This window comes from Dasypus novemcinctus, chromosome 22 (genome assembly GCF_030445035.2).
Source record: "Dasypus novemcinctus isolate mDasNov1 chromosome 22, mDasNov1.1.hap2, whole genome shotgun sequence".
In the NCBI taxonomy this organism is placed as follows: Eukaryota; Metazoa; Chordata; class Mammalia; order Cingulata; family Dasypodidae; genus Dasypus; species Dasypus novemcinctus.
In genome coordinates this window covers 57,164,987-57,180,936 of record NC_080694.1, presented here as the reverse complement: position 1 = coordinate 57,180,936, position 15,950 = coordinate 57,164,987, and the positions used below count along the sequence as shown (strand labels likewise).

At 44.7% G+C, this 15,950-nt stretch overlaps 1 protein-coding gene across 5 annotated transcripts in view; it reads left to right on the top strand.

Moving 5' to 3' along the window:
• Positions 1-15,950, top strand: part of RIPOR2 (RHO family interacting cell polarization regulator 2) — a 212,209-nt gene that overhangs the window by 174,238 nt on the left and 22,021 nt on the right. For all 5 annotated transcript variants that reach the window (XM_058285324.2, XM_012526591.4, XM_058285325.2 and 2 more), the window contains exons 12-14: positions 252-381; positions 11,477-12,067; positions 14,949-15,133. In XM_058285324.2, coding sequence (XP_058141307.1) covers positions 252-381; positions 11,477-12,067; positions 14,949-15,133 — 906 coding nt within the window. The remainder of the gene's footprint in view (positions 1-251; positions 382-11,476; positions 12,068-14,948; positions 15,134-15,950) is intronic.

Below are 15,950 nucleotides of genomic sequence, written 5' to 3'. Positions count from 1 at the left end.
AAGACGATGTATCTGTTATGAGCATGAGGAAGCAGGTGCATCTCGGTTGAGAGACGCCCACTGCGTTAGCCGAAAGCGGAGGTCGTAGATTGCTCGCTCGGTGGGTCCAGACTCGGTTTTCTGCTCCTCCTTCTTTCATCTTGGCTTATTTCTGACAAGCCAGTTTGGCCAGAGCCCGAGCTCGCATTCCTGTGGTCTGGTGACGCCGGGTGACTTGCGCAGCTGCCACACAAGGGCCCGTTGTTTTGCAGCCCGTTCGACGTGGAGGATGCGACCCCATCCTCGGGAGCCGGGGGCAAGGCGAGCGCCCTCCAGAGGCGGATGTCCATCTACAGCCAGGGCACCCCGGAAACACCCACCTTCAGGGAACACTCCTTCTTCGTAAGTGCAGCCCTGTCTCTGGAATGGAGTGGCGGGAGCCCCAGCCAGCGCTCGCACCCAGGGGTTGACATGCTTAATGTGTGGCGTCGGGGACTCTCTGTGCTCCCCATCAGATTAGCCTCCCAGCCTCCCCTGATCACAGGCGTGTGCCCCTGGCCATGTGTGGGCAGTGGTGTCTCCTTTCCCCTCACCTGTTTTACCTACTGCTCTGATAATAGCCCACGGACCTTTCCAAACATTCTCTAATGTCAGCCTTTTAAAGAGGTTGATGTAAGATGTCCTTCTTGTTTTAAGCAAACAAAAAAAACAAACCCACCTGCTGAAAAGCCAAAAACAAAAACAACAAAAAACGCATTCTCTGATGCTTTCCACTAACTCCCCACTCTTGCTTTGACTTCTGAAGAAATGGTTGCATCCCTCTCCAGACAAGCCGAGGCGGCTGTCTGTCTTGAGTGCCTTGCAGGACGCTTTCCTTGCCAAGCTGCACCGCAGCCGCTCTGTCGGGGACCTGTCCTCGCTCAGGCTGAGCCCCAAGGCCGTGCTAGAGTGCTACGTGAGTGGGGGCTGCTCCAGGTGGCGTGCGTGGCTGCGGGGGCTCGGGGCATGTTGGCTTCCGCACGTCTGGTGTTTTCCTTCCTCCTCTGTCTGCTCGTTGGATCTGGGAAAAGCTTAACTATGTCCTCTCCATGGGCTGGAAAGCTTGCTCATGCATGCATCTTCTTTTAGGTTTCCGCTTTGCTTCTCATGAGCTCCATTTCTGTGCTGTGTTTGTTTGTTTTTTTCTTCCCTCCACTGTGGCAAAGATATCCATGGTAACAAGATTTTCATTTTTGAAAAAAGCCACAATTGCAGTTATGGTCAAAGTCAATTTTATTTTCGTAAACAAGTTTATCAGCCTTGATGCAGAGTTTTAATGTTCAGGGACTGGCATTCAAGGAACTCAAAGGATTTCAATCAATTTTACCAGAACAAAGTTTATTTAAAGAGGCTCCTGGTCTTAGTTTATTGTAGGGCCTATTAATTTTCATTCAGAGTCAGCAGTGCAATGTGCTACATATTTTATACACACACGTACATATCTAAACACACATACGTATATATATATATACACGTACACTCGTGTTACACACGGTCACATATACAAACACGCATATGGATATACCTACCTACATACATTAATAGATTTAGAATATTCTGTTTTAAAGACATATAAAAGTATTATCTTTGATTGTCCAGAGAGGAAAGGATGAAAAGTTTTCTGGTTAATAAAAAGAAATTGCATCTTAGTCATTCACTGAACCAAAAAAAACCCCAGAAAATCACGCAGATTGCAAAGGATACCCCTAAACTTGAGTGGAGTTTCAAAAGAAAATGGGAAGAAAAGATGAGGGAAACTGCATGGAAACATGTACCACTAAGGTAGATGGACCCGTAACTATCGAGGTAACGTGCATATTCACACTTATACGCTAGACGTGGGGGCAGTTAGTAGGGGGCAGTTAGTAAGCTAAATGTAAACAAGAGCAAGATGGCAAAAGATTTGGCTCTGGCCTTTTGGGTGAGCACAGAGACTCTCAGAGCAGCTGTTCCCGGTGGCCCAGCCCCTGCTCCCGCCCAGCTCTCACCTCCCACCCTTCTTTCCTTGTCCTCCGAAGGCACCGACGCTTTCAGGGGCTCACACCTGTGCGCACGCGGTCCCTTCTCCCTGAACGCACCTGCTCTCCTCCTGCCCCACGCCAAGCCGTCCTCCAGTCCGAGGCCCAGGACCACCTCTTCCTCGGGCGTGGCCGTCCCTGTGCTGGGGCCCCTACCTCGGGACAGGCACACCTCCGTCCTGCCACGTGTCTTTAGAAGGCTGTCGCCTTGGCAGGCTCTAAGCCCCCTCGGGGAAGGCATCTCAACTCAACTCACCCTCACTCCATACTCACCACTCAAGTGGGTGCAGATCGAGCTTGGGAAGGTTGGACCAGGAGAGGGATGATGAAGAAAGACACGGGACTCTCTTCTCTCCTAGAAAAATAGCCAGAGGAAAGGCTGAAAGAGCCCGGAAAAAAATCTTCTAGGGTTTTGGATGAAGACTGGATACTGCCCAAAGGAGAGAGGAACAAAGGAAAAGAATAGCGATAGCAAAACTGTGATTTAAAGCCAACAGCTCTACTGCCGGCACCTTCCCCACACTAAAGACTCTTGAGGATTCTCAGGCCCCTGGGCCAGCTACAGACAAAGGGGTCCCAGGGAAGGGGAGAGAGAGGGACACAGCCTAAGGCCGACTCAGCTTCTGACCCACACACCTGGTCTGCTGTGTCCCAGGAGCCCTTCCAGGCCAGGTGGGGCTGCACCATTGTTTGTCTTGGGAGCGGGCAGGGATTAAAGAGATGCAGGACCAGAGAGATCTGACCCTCTCAATCTCCCTGTCTACTAACGGGGGCTGATTGTAGAGGATGCAGAGGGGAGTGGAATTATCTCCTACTTGGGAAAAAGGAGGGGGCTACCAGCAAAGTCTAGAGAACTGTCTCAGAGGAAGTTTGAATAACAAGGCTCTTAGCCTCAAGGCAGGAAACTCTTACATTGATCAAGTCTGTGTTGCAACAAATACACTCCAACCAGCCACTTGAACTGAGAGAGCTGCCAAAGTGTGCCATCTGCTGACAGACCAAGGATGTGCATGTGAGGAAATTGAAAGTATTTAAGAGGAAAGCGGATGTGGCTCAAGCATTTGGGCTCCAGTTTACCATATAGGAGGTCCAGGGTTTGACTCCCGGAGCCTCCTGGTGAAGGCAATCTGGCCCGTGCAGCAAGCTGGTCCAAATGAGGAGCTAGCCCACTCAGATTGCTGGCCCACACAGGAGTGCTGGCCCACGTGGAGCTGGTGCAGAACACAACAAAAAGAGACACAGAGGAGAGACAATAAGAGATGCAGTAGACCTGGGAGCTGAGGTGGTGCAAGAGATTGAGTGCCTCTGTCCCACTCTGGAAGTCTCAGAATCAATTCCCAGTGCCTCCTAAAAAGAAGACAAGAAGACACAGAAGAACACATGGCAAATGGACACAGAAAGCAGACAGCTAGCGCAAAACAATGAGGGGGGCGGGGATAAAGAAATCTTTTTTTAAAAATGTAAGAGAGACTTTTCTGCACCTTTTTAGCCTCCCTCCCCAAGGTCCTAAGAAGCAGATCTGCAACCCATTACTGGGCCCAGAGCCCAGTTTTGAGCAACTAACAGGGAAAATCCTAACAATCTAGGTTGAACCAAGAATCAAAGAGCAGCAGTAACATACAGCCTCCCACTACTAAATCCCTATGAAAGGGAAATTAAGTATCTGTGTAAATTATCACCCCAGTCAGATGCCTAGACATCAGCAAAAAATTACGAGCCACACTAAGAAAATGGAAGACATGGCCCAAGAAAAGGAATATATCAGAGCCCCAGAAAAGATGCAGGATTTGAGACAACTAATTAACGCGATGCACACAAATTTCAAAAATCAAATTAATAGTTAAAAGACAATATGGCTAAAATAAATGACATCAAGAAGACATTGCATAGGAAACGGACTTTGGCCCAGTGGTTAGGGCGTCCGTCTACCACATGGGAGGTCCGCGGTTCAAACCCCGGGCCTCCTTGACCCGTGTGGAGCTGGCCCATGCGCAGTGCTGATGTGCACAAGGAGTGCCCTGCCACGCAGGGGTGTCCCCCGCGTAGGGGAGCCCCACGCGCAAGGAGTGCACCCATAAGGAGAGCCGCCCAGCGCGAAGGAGGGAGCAGCCTGCTGAGGAATGGCGCCCCCCACACTTCCCGTGCCGCTGACGACAACAGAAGCGGACAAAGAAACAAGACGCAGCAAAAAGACACAGAAAACAGACAACCGGGGGAGGGGAGGGGAATTAAATAAATAAAAATAAATCTTTAAAAAAAAAAAAAAAAGAAGACATTGCATGAGCCCAAAGAAGAATTTGAAATCCTGAATAGAAAAGTTACAGAGATAATAGGAATGAAAGACACAATAGGTGAGATCAAAGACATATTAGAGGCATGCAACATCAGAGTCGAAATGACAGAAGAAAGAGTAAGTGATACCAAAGAGAGAACAGCTGAAATTGAAGAGAGAAAAGAATGAAAAAAAATTGAGCAAGGGCTCAGGGAGTTGAATGACAACATGAAAGGCAACAACATACGTGTCATGGGAGTTCCAGAAGGAGAAGAGAAGGGAAAGGGGGCAGAAAGAGTATTTGAGGAAATAATAGCTCAAAATTTCCCAACTCTCATGAGGTAAATGATCTTACATGTCCAAGAAGTGCATTGCACATCAATCAGAATAAATCCAAACAGACCTACTCCAAGACACATACTACTCAGAATGTCAAAGGTAAAGAAAAAATTCTGAGAGCAGCAAGGGAGAAGCAAACCATCACATACAAGGGATACCCAGTAAGACAGTGCGGATTTCTCATCAGAAACCATGGAGGTGACAAGACAGTGATATGATACAATTAGGATCCTGAAAGAGAAAAACTGCCAGTCGAGAATTCCTTATCCAGCAAAATTGTCCTTCAAATATGAAGATGAGTATAAAATATTCACAGTAACTCAGTTCATAAAAAAGAATCCACTTTTGCAGAAAATATTAAAGGAAGACTAAGAACCTGAAAGAAAAAGACAATAGAGAGAGGCTTGGAGGACAGTGTATAAGGAAGAACAGCAGAAAGGATAACCAAGAGTAAAAAGACAGATAAAAGTATGATATGACATATGAAAACCAAAGAATAAAATGATAGAAGTAAATAATGCATTTACATTAATATCATTAAATGTGAATGGGTTAAAATTCCCAAGCAAAAAATAAAGGCTGACAGATAGATAAAAGAAAAACACAAGCTGCTTACAAGAGACTCACCTTAGACCCAGGGATACAAACCAGCTGAAAGTGCAAGATTAGAAAAAGATTCTCCATACAAATAGTAATCAAAAAAAGAGCAGGGGTAGCTATACTAATATAAGACGATACAGGTTTTAAATGTAAAAAAGTTATAAGAGAAGCAGAAGGCATTATATATTAATAAAAGGGACAATCCACCAGGAAAATATAACAGTCATAAATATCTATGCACCTAACCAGAGTGCCCCAAAATACATGAGACAAACTCTGGCAAAACTGAAGGGAGAAATAAACATCTTTACAATAGTCATTGGAGAATTCAACACACCACTCACATCATTAGATATAACAACTAGACAGAAGATCAACAAGGAAACAGAGAACTTGAATAATATGATAAACAAGTTAGACCTAACAGACATATACAGGACGCTGCATCCAAACTCCACAGGTTATACATTCTTCTCAAGTGCCCATGGGTGTTTCTCCAGGATAGACCACATGTTAAGGCACAGTACAGCTCTCAATAAATATAAAAAGGTTGAAATTATATAAAGCACCTTCTCAGACCATAATGGAATGAAACTGGAAATCAATAAAGAAAGGAAAGAGGTAAATTCGCCAATGTGTGGAGGCTAAGCAACACACTTCTAAATAACCAGTGGATCAAAGAAGAAATTGCAAGTGAAATCAGTAAAAATATTGAGACAAAGTGAAAACAAGAACACAATTTTATCAAACCTTATGGGATACATCGAAGGTAGTCTTGAGATGGAAATTTATAGCCCTAAATTTTAAAAGAAGAAAGCATTAAACTCAAGATTTAACAGAACAACTGGAAAAACTAGAAAAAGAACAGCAAGCCAATCCCAAAGTAAGCAGGAGGAAAGAAATAATAAAGATTAGAGCAGAAATAAATGAAACTGAGAACAAGAAATCAGTAAAGTCAACAAAACCAAAAGCTGCTTCTTTGAGAAGATCAGTAAAATTAGCAAACCCCTAGCCTGACTAACAAAGAAAAATAGAGAAGATGCAAATAAATATACTCAGAAATGAAAGGGGGAATTTACAGCTGACCTAACAGAAATAAAAAGTATCATAAGAGGACATTATGAGAAACTATATGTCAACAGACAAAACAAGCTCAATGAAATGGTTAAATTCCTAGAAATGCACAAACAACCTACACTGATGCTACAAGAAATACAAGAACTTAACAAACCAATCACATTTAAAGTGTTTGAATCTGTCATCAAAAATCTCCCAAGGGAAAACGGACTTGGCCCAGTGGTTAGGGCATCCGTCTACCACATGGGAGGTTCGCGGTTCAAACCCCGGGCCTCCTTGACCCGTGTGGAGCTGGCCCATGCACAGTGCTGATGCGCGTAAGGAGTGCCCTGCCATGCAGGGGTGTCCCCCGCATAGGGGAGCCCCACTCGCAAGGAGTGCACCCTATAAGGAGAGCTGCCCAGCGCGAAAGAAAGTGCAGCCTGCCCAGGAATGGCGCCACCCACACTTCCCGTGCCACTGACGACAACAGAAGCGGACAAAGAAACAAGATGCAGCAAATAGACACAGAGAACAGACAACCAGGGGAGGGGGGGGAATTAAATAAATTAATTGATTAAAAAAAAAAACTCCCAAAAAACAAAAGTCCAAAACCAGATGGCTTCACAGGTGAAATCTACCAAGCATTTTGAAAAAATTAACATCAATCCTGTTTAGTAAACTCTTCCAAAGAATTGAAGAGGAGGGAAAATTACCAAACACATTTTATGAAGCCAACATCATCCTAATACCAAAGCCAGATAAAGACACTACAAGAAAAGAAAATTAAAACCAATCTCTTTAATGAATATAGGTGCAAAAACTCTCAGCAAAATACTTGCAAATCGAACCCAACAGATTATGAGAAGACTTACACATCACAACCAAGTGGGATTTATTCCTGGTATGCAAAGCTGGTTCAACATAAGAAAACCAGTCAACATAATACAACACATTAGCAAACTGAAGGGAATAAAAACACATGATAATCACGATCGATGCAGAAAAGGCATTTGACAAAATCCAGCATCCTTCAAAACATTTTGAAAGACAGGAATAGAAGGAAGATTCCTAAATATGATAAAAGACATATATGAAAAACCCACAGCCAATATCATACTCAATGGAGAAAGATGGAAATTTTTCCCTCTGAGATCGGGAACCAGACAAGGATGCCCACTGTCACCATTGTTATTCATCATTGGACTAGAAGCTGCATAGCTAGAGCAATGAGACAAGGAAAAAAAATGTCAAGGCCTCCAAATAGGAAAAGAGGAAGTAAAACTCTCACTATTTGCAGATGACATTATCCTATATTTAGAAAATTCTGAAATATCTATGACAAAGCTACTTGAGCTAATAAATGAGTTCAGCAAAGTGGCAGGATACAAAATCAACATGCAAAAATCAGTAATGTTTTTGTACACTAGTATTGAACAATCTGAGGAGGAAATCAGGGAAAAGATTCCATTTACAAGAGAAATAAGAAGACTCAAATACCTAGGAATCAATTTAACCGAAGAAATACAGCACCTATATTCAGAAAACTATAAAACATGCTAAAAGAAATCAATTAAGACCTAAATAAATGGAAAGATATTCCGTATTCATGGATTGGAAGAATAACTGTTGTGAAGATGTCTATCCTTCCCAAACTGATTTATAGATTCAATGCAATACCAATCAAAATTCCAACTTTACAGAAATAGAAAAGGCAATTACCAAATTCATTTGAAAGGGAAAGTGCACACTCAAATAGCCAAAAGCATTCTCAAAAAGAAGAGCAACATTGGAGGAATTTCACTGCCTGATCTTGAAACATATTATTAATACAAAGCTACAGTGTTCAAAACAGCATGGTACTACATAAAGATAGACATATCAATCAGTGGAATAGAATTGAGAATCCAGAAATAAACACCTCCGCAGTCAACTTGTTTTTGACAAACCTACCGACTCTATGTTTATAAGACATAACAGTCTTCTACAAATGGTGCTGGGAGAACTGGCTATCTATAACCAAAAGAATGAAAGAGGACCCCTATCTTACTCCTTATACAAGAATCAACCCAAAATTGATCAAAGACCTAAATATAAAAGACATGACCATAAAACTACTAGAAGAAAATATAGTCTTAACTGCAGCCTTAAAGACCTTGTGGTAGTTAGTGATTTCTTGGACCTTAACACCCAAAGCACACACAACAACAACAACAACAACAAAATAGATAAATGGGACCTCCTCAAAATTAAACACTTTTTACTTCACAAGACTTTGTCAAAAAGGGTGAAAAGGCAGCCAACTCAAATGGAAAAAATATGTGGAAATCGCATGTCTGATAAGGTTTAATATCCATGATATATAAAGAGATGTTACAACTCAACAATAAAAAAAACAAATGACCCCATTAAAAAATGAGCCAAAGACTTGAACAGACATTTGTCCAAAGAAGAAATACAAATGGCAAAAAAACACATGAAAAAATGTTCAACATCACTCACGATTAGGGAAATCTAAATCAGAACTTCAGTGAGATATCATTTCACACCAGCAGAATGGCCACTGTTAAAAAGACACAGATCTACAAGTGTTGGAGAGGATGTGGAGAAATAGGAACACTTTTTCACTGTTGGTGGGAATGCAGAATGGTACAGCCACCATGGAGGACTGGTAGATCCTAAAGAACCTGCATATAGACTTCCCACATGGCCCTGCAATACCACTGCTGGGTATAGACCCAGAAGAACTGAGAGCAGTGACACGAACAGACAGCTGCACACCGCTGTTCATAGCACTGTGATTCACAATTGCCAAAAGTTGGAAACAACCCAGGTGTCCATCAGTCAATGAATGGATAAACAAACTGCGGTGTATTCACACGATGGAATATTATGCAGCTATAAGAAGAAATGAAGTTTTAAAGTATATGACAATGTGGATGAACCTGAAGGGCATTATGTTGAGTGAAGCAAGCCAGACACAATAGGACAAATACTGTATGATTGTGCTACTAGGGATTAAATATATTGAATAACATATTGTATGATTCCATTTATATAAAATATAAATATAAATCAATTTATCAAGATGAAATTAGATTAGTGGTTATGAAAGACTAGGAAAGGCATGCTAAGGGGTGTGGAGTTTTTCTTTTTTGAAGGAATGAAATAGTTCTAAAATTTTTTGTTATGATGAAAGTACAATATCTTGATTACACTAAAAGCCATTGATTATTCCCTTTAGGTAGATCATATGGTATGTGAATATATATCAATAAAACTGCTTAATAAATAAATAGATAATTGTGGTAAAATAGCCAGAAATAGAAGCCAAGTACAGCAGGGGAAACAGAGAGATTAATAGGTGAAGAATTTTCTTGCTTGTCTGGTTTTTTGTTTATTAGTATTATTGAAATCATGAAAATGCTCTAATATTGAAGGGATGAATGCACAACTACGTGATTACACCAGATACTGTCGATGGTACACTTTGGATGGACTGTTTGCTTTAGTAATAGGTATCAATAAAATTGACTTGCTAAGAAACTCTAAATTTTAAAAATTTTAAAGAAGAAAGATGATGGGGAGGGCCACGGAATTTGAACATGAATCGTGACTCGCCAGTCGCCCTGACGTGGCCAACACCCCCCTCTCCCCCGCCCCCAACCTCAGGGCCACCTAGAGAGCAAAGGCTCAGCTGCGTCTTGCAGACCATTTAGAGACCCGAGGGTCCTGCGTGATGCCCGAGGGGCCCCAGGACAGTAGGTCTCAGGCCTTTGCCCAACACGCCCCCAAACGTTCCCTCTTTTATCTTTCTAAGAGCATGAGTTGGGGGGCATGGTACACAGAGGAGAACGCAAAGGGAAATGGAAAGGGTTGCAGAGCTGGAGGGAAGAGAGGAAGTGGCGTCCAGCACCTGCCTTGTTGTCCCTGCGGGCGCTTGTGACCCCAGGACTTTGAGGAGCACAGGCTGGTCATCAGGAGGAGAGCAAGCCCTCGGCTGTAGCAGGGAAGAAACCGAGCCTGCAGAGGTGACTTGGGGATCCCCGGGCCATCCGCGGTTCCAGTAAGCCACCTTCTCACCAGGGCAGGTAGACACCTGGGGTGGCACAGACTGGTGGCCGCAGGTCTGGCAACGGCAGGACCAGGGAGCTCCTGAGAGAGAAGGGAGCCGCTGCCCCTGGGCTGTTCCCGGCGTCATCAGCTGCACATTTTTTATTCCTAGCGCTAGTCTGATCATTAGTTGTTTAAGATAAATTGAAACAGGCCTTGGCTTGGTTCTCACCGTTGACCTGAAAAAAAAAAAAAAGGTAAATGCAAATCTGGCCAATGTTAAATTAGGAATCCAAGAAAAATTACCCATTTGGAAGTTTCACAAGAAAATTTTTCCACGGAGCAACATTGGCACTTAACACTACACACAGACTTAGCAGCTGTTTGAATGCCTGCATCCACGGTTTATCTTTGCTACCTGGCGGGACACTCTGCTTCTAGACATCCTGGAGCCTGGGTTTGCATTTCCGAAAAACAGATGTTCAGGCATAGTGTTTTTCTCCTATTTTTACAGAAGCTGTGCAAATGTAGTGCTGGTCTTGAATTATTTATGATGTGGTTATGAAGTGTTCATATGTATTTGTAAAATAGCATTTTCAACAACTTGGAATTTTGCTGTAGAGATTTAAGAATAATTTATGGAAACTGAAGCAGTACTAGAGCATCATATCTTTTGAGTGAAATAGCATGAATATTGGAATGTCTTTTAAGATAGATGCAAATACATATATATATACATACATATATATACACACACATATGTGTGTGTGTGTGTATACAGTGGTGTTATCCACAGCTATAGCTGCCAAATATGGTACAATCCTGGGATTTAGGAAATAAGCAACCCCCTCCCCACTTTCATCTGACAAATGTCAAACCTATAGAAAAGTGAAGGAATTGTGCAATGAACTTGCACCGAGATTCAACAGTGGACACAGGGTTTTTGGTGGCTGGTGTTTTTTGCTTTGTTTTGTTGCCAGACACAAGGAAGTCAACAAATAAAAGGGCAATATTAGGAAAGTCCTGAATGGTCTTCAAAATTTTCAGTAGTTGTGGAAATAACCCAGGCCTGACGCATCCTTTGCCTTGGAAATAATGACGCGGTGTCCTTCATCCACAGTCCAACCTCCCTGATGACGTCTTTGGCAACGGAAAGGCAGCTGGGGACAAGACGCCGCTGTCGCTCAGCTTCGGCGAGCTGCCCAACGGCAGCTGCCCCCACGCCTCCAGCTGCAGCCCAGGCGCGCCCCATCCAGAAATTACCATCACCCCTGCAGAGCTCAACCACGCCACCCACGGGGAGGGCGCAGATGACACCAGCTCGGAATCTTCCAGCAACTCCTCGGCAGGGGGCGCGGGGTCCAAGTCGCCGGTGGAGGGGCCCGGAAAGCCGGCCGCGGGCACCCGCCTGTTCCTGGAGAACGACGTCGCCGAGGCCCTCCTGCGGGAGTCGGACGAGGCCTCGGAGCTTAAGCCGGTGGAGCTGGACACTCTGGAAGGGAACATCACCAAGCAGCTGGTCAAGAGGCTCACGTCGGCGGAGGCGCCAGGGCCTGCCGGCGGAGAGGCGGACGGCTATCGGGCCTTCCTCGATGGCAGCCTGGAGGACGCCTTCCACGGGCTTTTCCTCGCCCTGGAGCCCCATAAGGAGCAATTCCAAGAGTTTCAGGAGCTCAACCAAGAAGCCATGCACCTGGACGATATCCTCAAAGTGAGTACCCGGTCAGGAAGGTGGGATTGGGTGGGGAGGGAGACCGCGGACCTTTATTTTCACCCCGTCCCATCCCAAGGCGGTGACAGATCGTTCAAACGCCGTTGGATTGTTTTTTCAATGTCAGTGCATATTCATTTTTAATTTCCCCACAACATGAAATCAAATTAACCAAAAGGATTAGGAGTTAAATGAACAGCTCCCCCCAAAAGTCTCAGCTCCTCTAATCCCGGAGTCCATCGTTCTAATCTCAAATGCGAAAGGGTGGCCCTTTGGTAATCGTGAGGTGGTGACATGTCCCCTGATAGGCGTCACCGGGGCCACAGGGGACCCCTGCCCGAGGAGCCCGCGAGCCAGCTTTGGCCTGTCCGGATGTGTGGTGCCCACTGCTGGAGAACGCCCGGTCCTGCCGGACGGGGCCCTAATCAGCAGGTCTCAGTACCTGGTGGTAATCCCAGGCAGCAGTCTCCACGCATGCCTGGAAGCCGGGGGACCCAGAAACAGCAAAGGGGTGTCTTCCTCGGTCCACAGTGATCAGGGCAGGCCAAGGTAGAGGTGGGAGGGCGGGATGGGGAGGGACGACGGCCTCTCGCGTGGGAGGCCCTCGGAGCGCATGGCTGCCGCATCAGAGCGCATCTGCCTTTCTCTGGCACCAAGTCCCTTTTGAACTCACTACCCAAGCAAGACTTGGCTCCCGGCCCCCAATCCCACTGCTGCTGCTTTGTATCCTTGTGCTTTGCCACTCTGATTTCTACTGCGAGGTAGGGGAGAACTTGGGTTCTGTTCCTTACGAGGGCATTTCTCTGGGGAGCAGTACTGTTCAACACGCTTGAGAAGAAGGTGCTAGTGGCCAGCTGAGACTCAAGCCACAGAAGGCAGTTGCATCTCTTCATGCAACTGCTTTCAGGTGTGGCCCTACTGAGGGCAGCTGGCGCTGCATTTCCAAGGTCCTGTCCCCTTTGCTTGCTCGGCCACGCTGCCCTGGCTCTGGACGGGATTTGTGCCCAAGGCAGGTGGTAATTCATGCTTCGCCTCTCCGAGCCTTCTCATGCTCATGACCGATGAGTTCAGCTGCAGGCAGAGCACCGAGAAGGAATGCTCTGGACGTGCTTTCGGTAATGCCTGACTTCAAAGCCTCAGCTCAGCCTTGTGCATGGAGGCTGCCTGTCTCAGTGAGGGCGTCACTTTTCCCCTCGAAAAACTCTTGTCGGTTTTACCCAGTTGACAGGCTTTACTTCTTGGGCCAAAGGTCTTCATTTCAAAGAGGTGAGGCACAAATTGACCCCACCTAAAGCAAATGCCTTAGAGCGAGTGGGGATGGCAGCGGATGTTTCCAGACATCCAGGGTGCTGATAAGTACCTCCGTCCACCAAGAAACACTTAAGTCAGTCATCTGTTAGTCTTACAAAAAGGCTGGTGGTCACAGATTTCTTTCCTGAGTGTTATTTCAGCCTGCTGGTAAAATCCTTCCCGGGACATCTCTTTGCTCTGATAATATTTAAGCACACCTATACTACACGAGACCAAGCTCTGCAGACAGCTAGCTTAGGAGAGAAGAACCAAAGTGGTGGAGTCTAGACCAGCCCCCTCTCTCCCCTGAGATTTCAAATGTCATCAGAGTTTAGGTCTGGGGCCTGTGGCTTTGTACCCAGCCAGAATTAAAGCATCAGCTGGACAAAGCTTTCTCTTTTTTTCCCCTTCACGTTCCTAGGATGCTAAACGCCTTGAGGATCAGAAACTAAATGATGCTGCCTCTTGGACGGAGAACACTGAGGGTGAATGAAACAACTGTGATTTAAAAGATCAAAAGACGCTTTCCCATGTGCTTTCGTGCCATCTTGAGTGTCAGAGGCAGATCCCAGCCAGGCCCTTCCTGCCTTGTGTTAAGAAACCAGCAAGCAATGCCACCCAACAGGATGGAGGACATTAGTTCTTCTTACTTGCAGGACTTGTCCCGTTCACTCCACTCCAGCATCCTCTTGAAAGTTTGGAAGTACCTCTCTGCTTCTGTGCTCATAAAAACTGGCATTATTCTATTTAAAATGTTTCTGTACTATGTCCAGCAACACTGAATTGTCTCGGCCACGTGATGAGCTTGCAGGCGTAATTCCAGGGCCCAATCAGGGATAGGCCTCCTTCCTTCAAAGGGGGAGCTCTACAGGAAGCAGGGTGGCTGCTGCTTTTGCTCACACCATTCGTTTTCTCCTTATGCTCAGAAAAAGTTAAACGCTATGAATGTAAAGTGAAGATTTCAGGCTTCTTACCTAAGGAATGTGGGCTAGGTGAATTTGAGCCATTTTTTGTTTCTGGGACTTGTTTTATTACTCTTTTATGATTGGTGTCTTGAATGGCTAGCTCCTATCTTAGGACACTGAAGAAATGGCCCCTTGGAATTAGATATTGGTTAGTATTCAGCATTGACTCAGTGACGTAAAATTTGTCTGCTGGTTGTGTTTTATTTGGGGTTGACATGAGATGGAGGGAGTGCAGTGGACATGTTTCTCAAGACTTCCAATGTAATATTTTTTTAAAATGTTGTATGAAAACTTCAAACAGAAAGAGAATCGTATAATGGAACCCAGTGAGCCCGTCCCCAGCTTCCGCAATTATCAACTCATGGCCGATCGTATTTCGACTATTCCTTTACCTACTAACTTCCCTCTAGATTATTTCAGAAGAAATCCCCGACACTGTGTTCTTTTATCCATGTTTGTACTTCTTTTTGGAATCTGAAGATTTTAAATGCGTAAAAAAAATGCCAACAAAGAAATAAAAGCTTGAAAAAAGAATCAACAGCCTTGCATCTCAAATTGGGTGTCGCTGGTTCCGTCTGTCCTTCCGCTTGTGTTGATGTTGTCCTTGGTGCCTTGTGCCTTTGCAGTGCAAGCCAGCAGGAAGCCACAGCAGGTCTTCCAGTTTAAGTCTGACAGTTGAGAGTGCTTTAGAGAGCTTTGATTTCCTGAACACCTCTGACTTTGATGAGGAGGAAGAGGATGGCGATGGGGTTTGTAATGTCGGAGGAGGTGCTGACTCAGTATTTTCAGACACTGAGACTGAGAAAAATAGGTAAGTCTGAAACAAGGCTCTGCTTATATTTCTTCTTTCAGTGCTGGTGATCATTCTTTGCCACCATCAGAGGGTTTCTGATGGACACCTTCAAAAAGATACATACTCCCATCGAGGATGACCAATGGGCTTATAGTTCCTTTTTATTGTTGGGTACAACTTCTAAATATTGTCCACCTCTTCTGGGTTCAGTGAAAATAAATTGTTATCTTTCGTCATTTAAAGGGAGGCTGGGGTCCCTTTTGTAACTTCAGGTGGGGCCAAACCAGCCCAGTGGAACCTCTTCACCACCACCAAATGCTGCAAAAGAATATGTACTTTCCCAGAGGAAGGGGTGGCTTCCCACCCAGCTTTGGGCACAAAGTGATATAAACTGATTGTCAGGTTACAGCACACTGTGGCTACTGAGCTCTCACAATCCTCAGCGTGGGAGGTTTTAATGGTTTTGGTTTTTATTGTCCCTTGAGGATTTCTTCTTCCAAAACAAAACCAGAAAAGAAAAAGAAAAAAAAAATGTGAAATAGAATATACCCCTTGGGCAAACTGGGCAGAGCAAAGAGAATTTATTAAATGAATGCCATGTTTAACTGAGACTTTTCTAGCTTGATGAAAATTTGTGCGAGACCGCTCAACCAAGTAATTTTCCATACATTTTTATCTGATTAACTTAAGCTACTACCTCAATGTCAAGGTCAGGCATCAATTTAAGCTTTTTTTCCTTCTTGCTGTAGGAAGTATTTTAATAACACAAACATCACAGAACATGGATGCTAAATATATCTTGATCAGCCTCACTGTATATCATCAGAGGTATTAG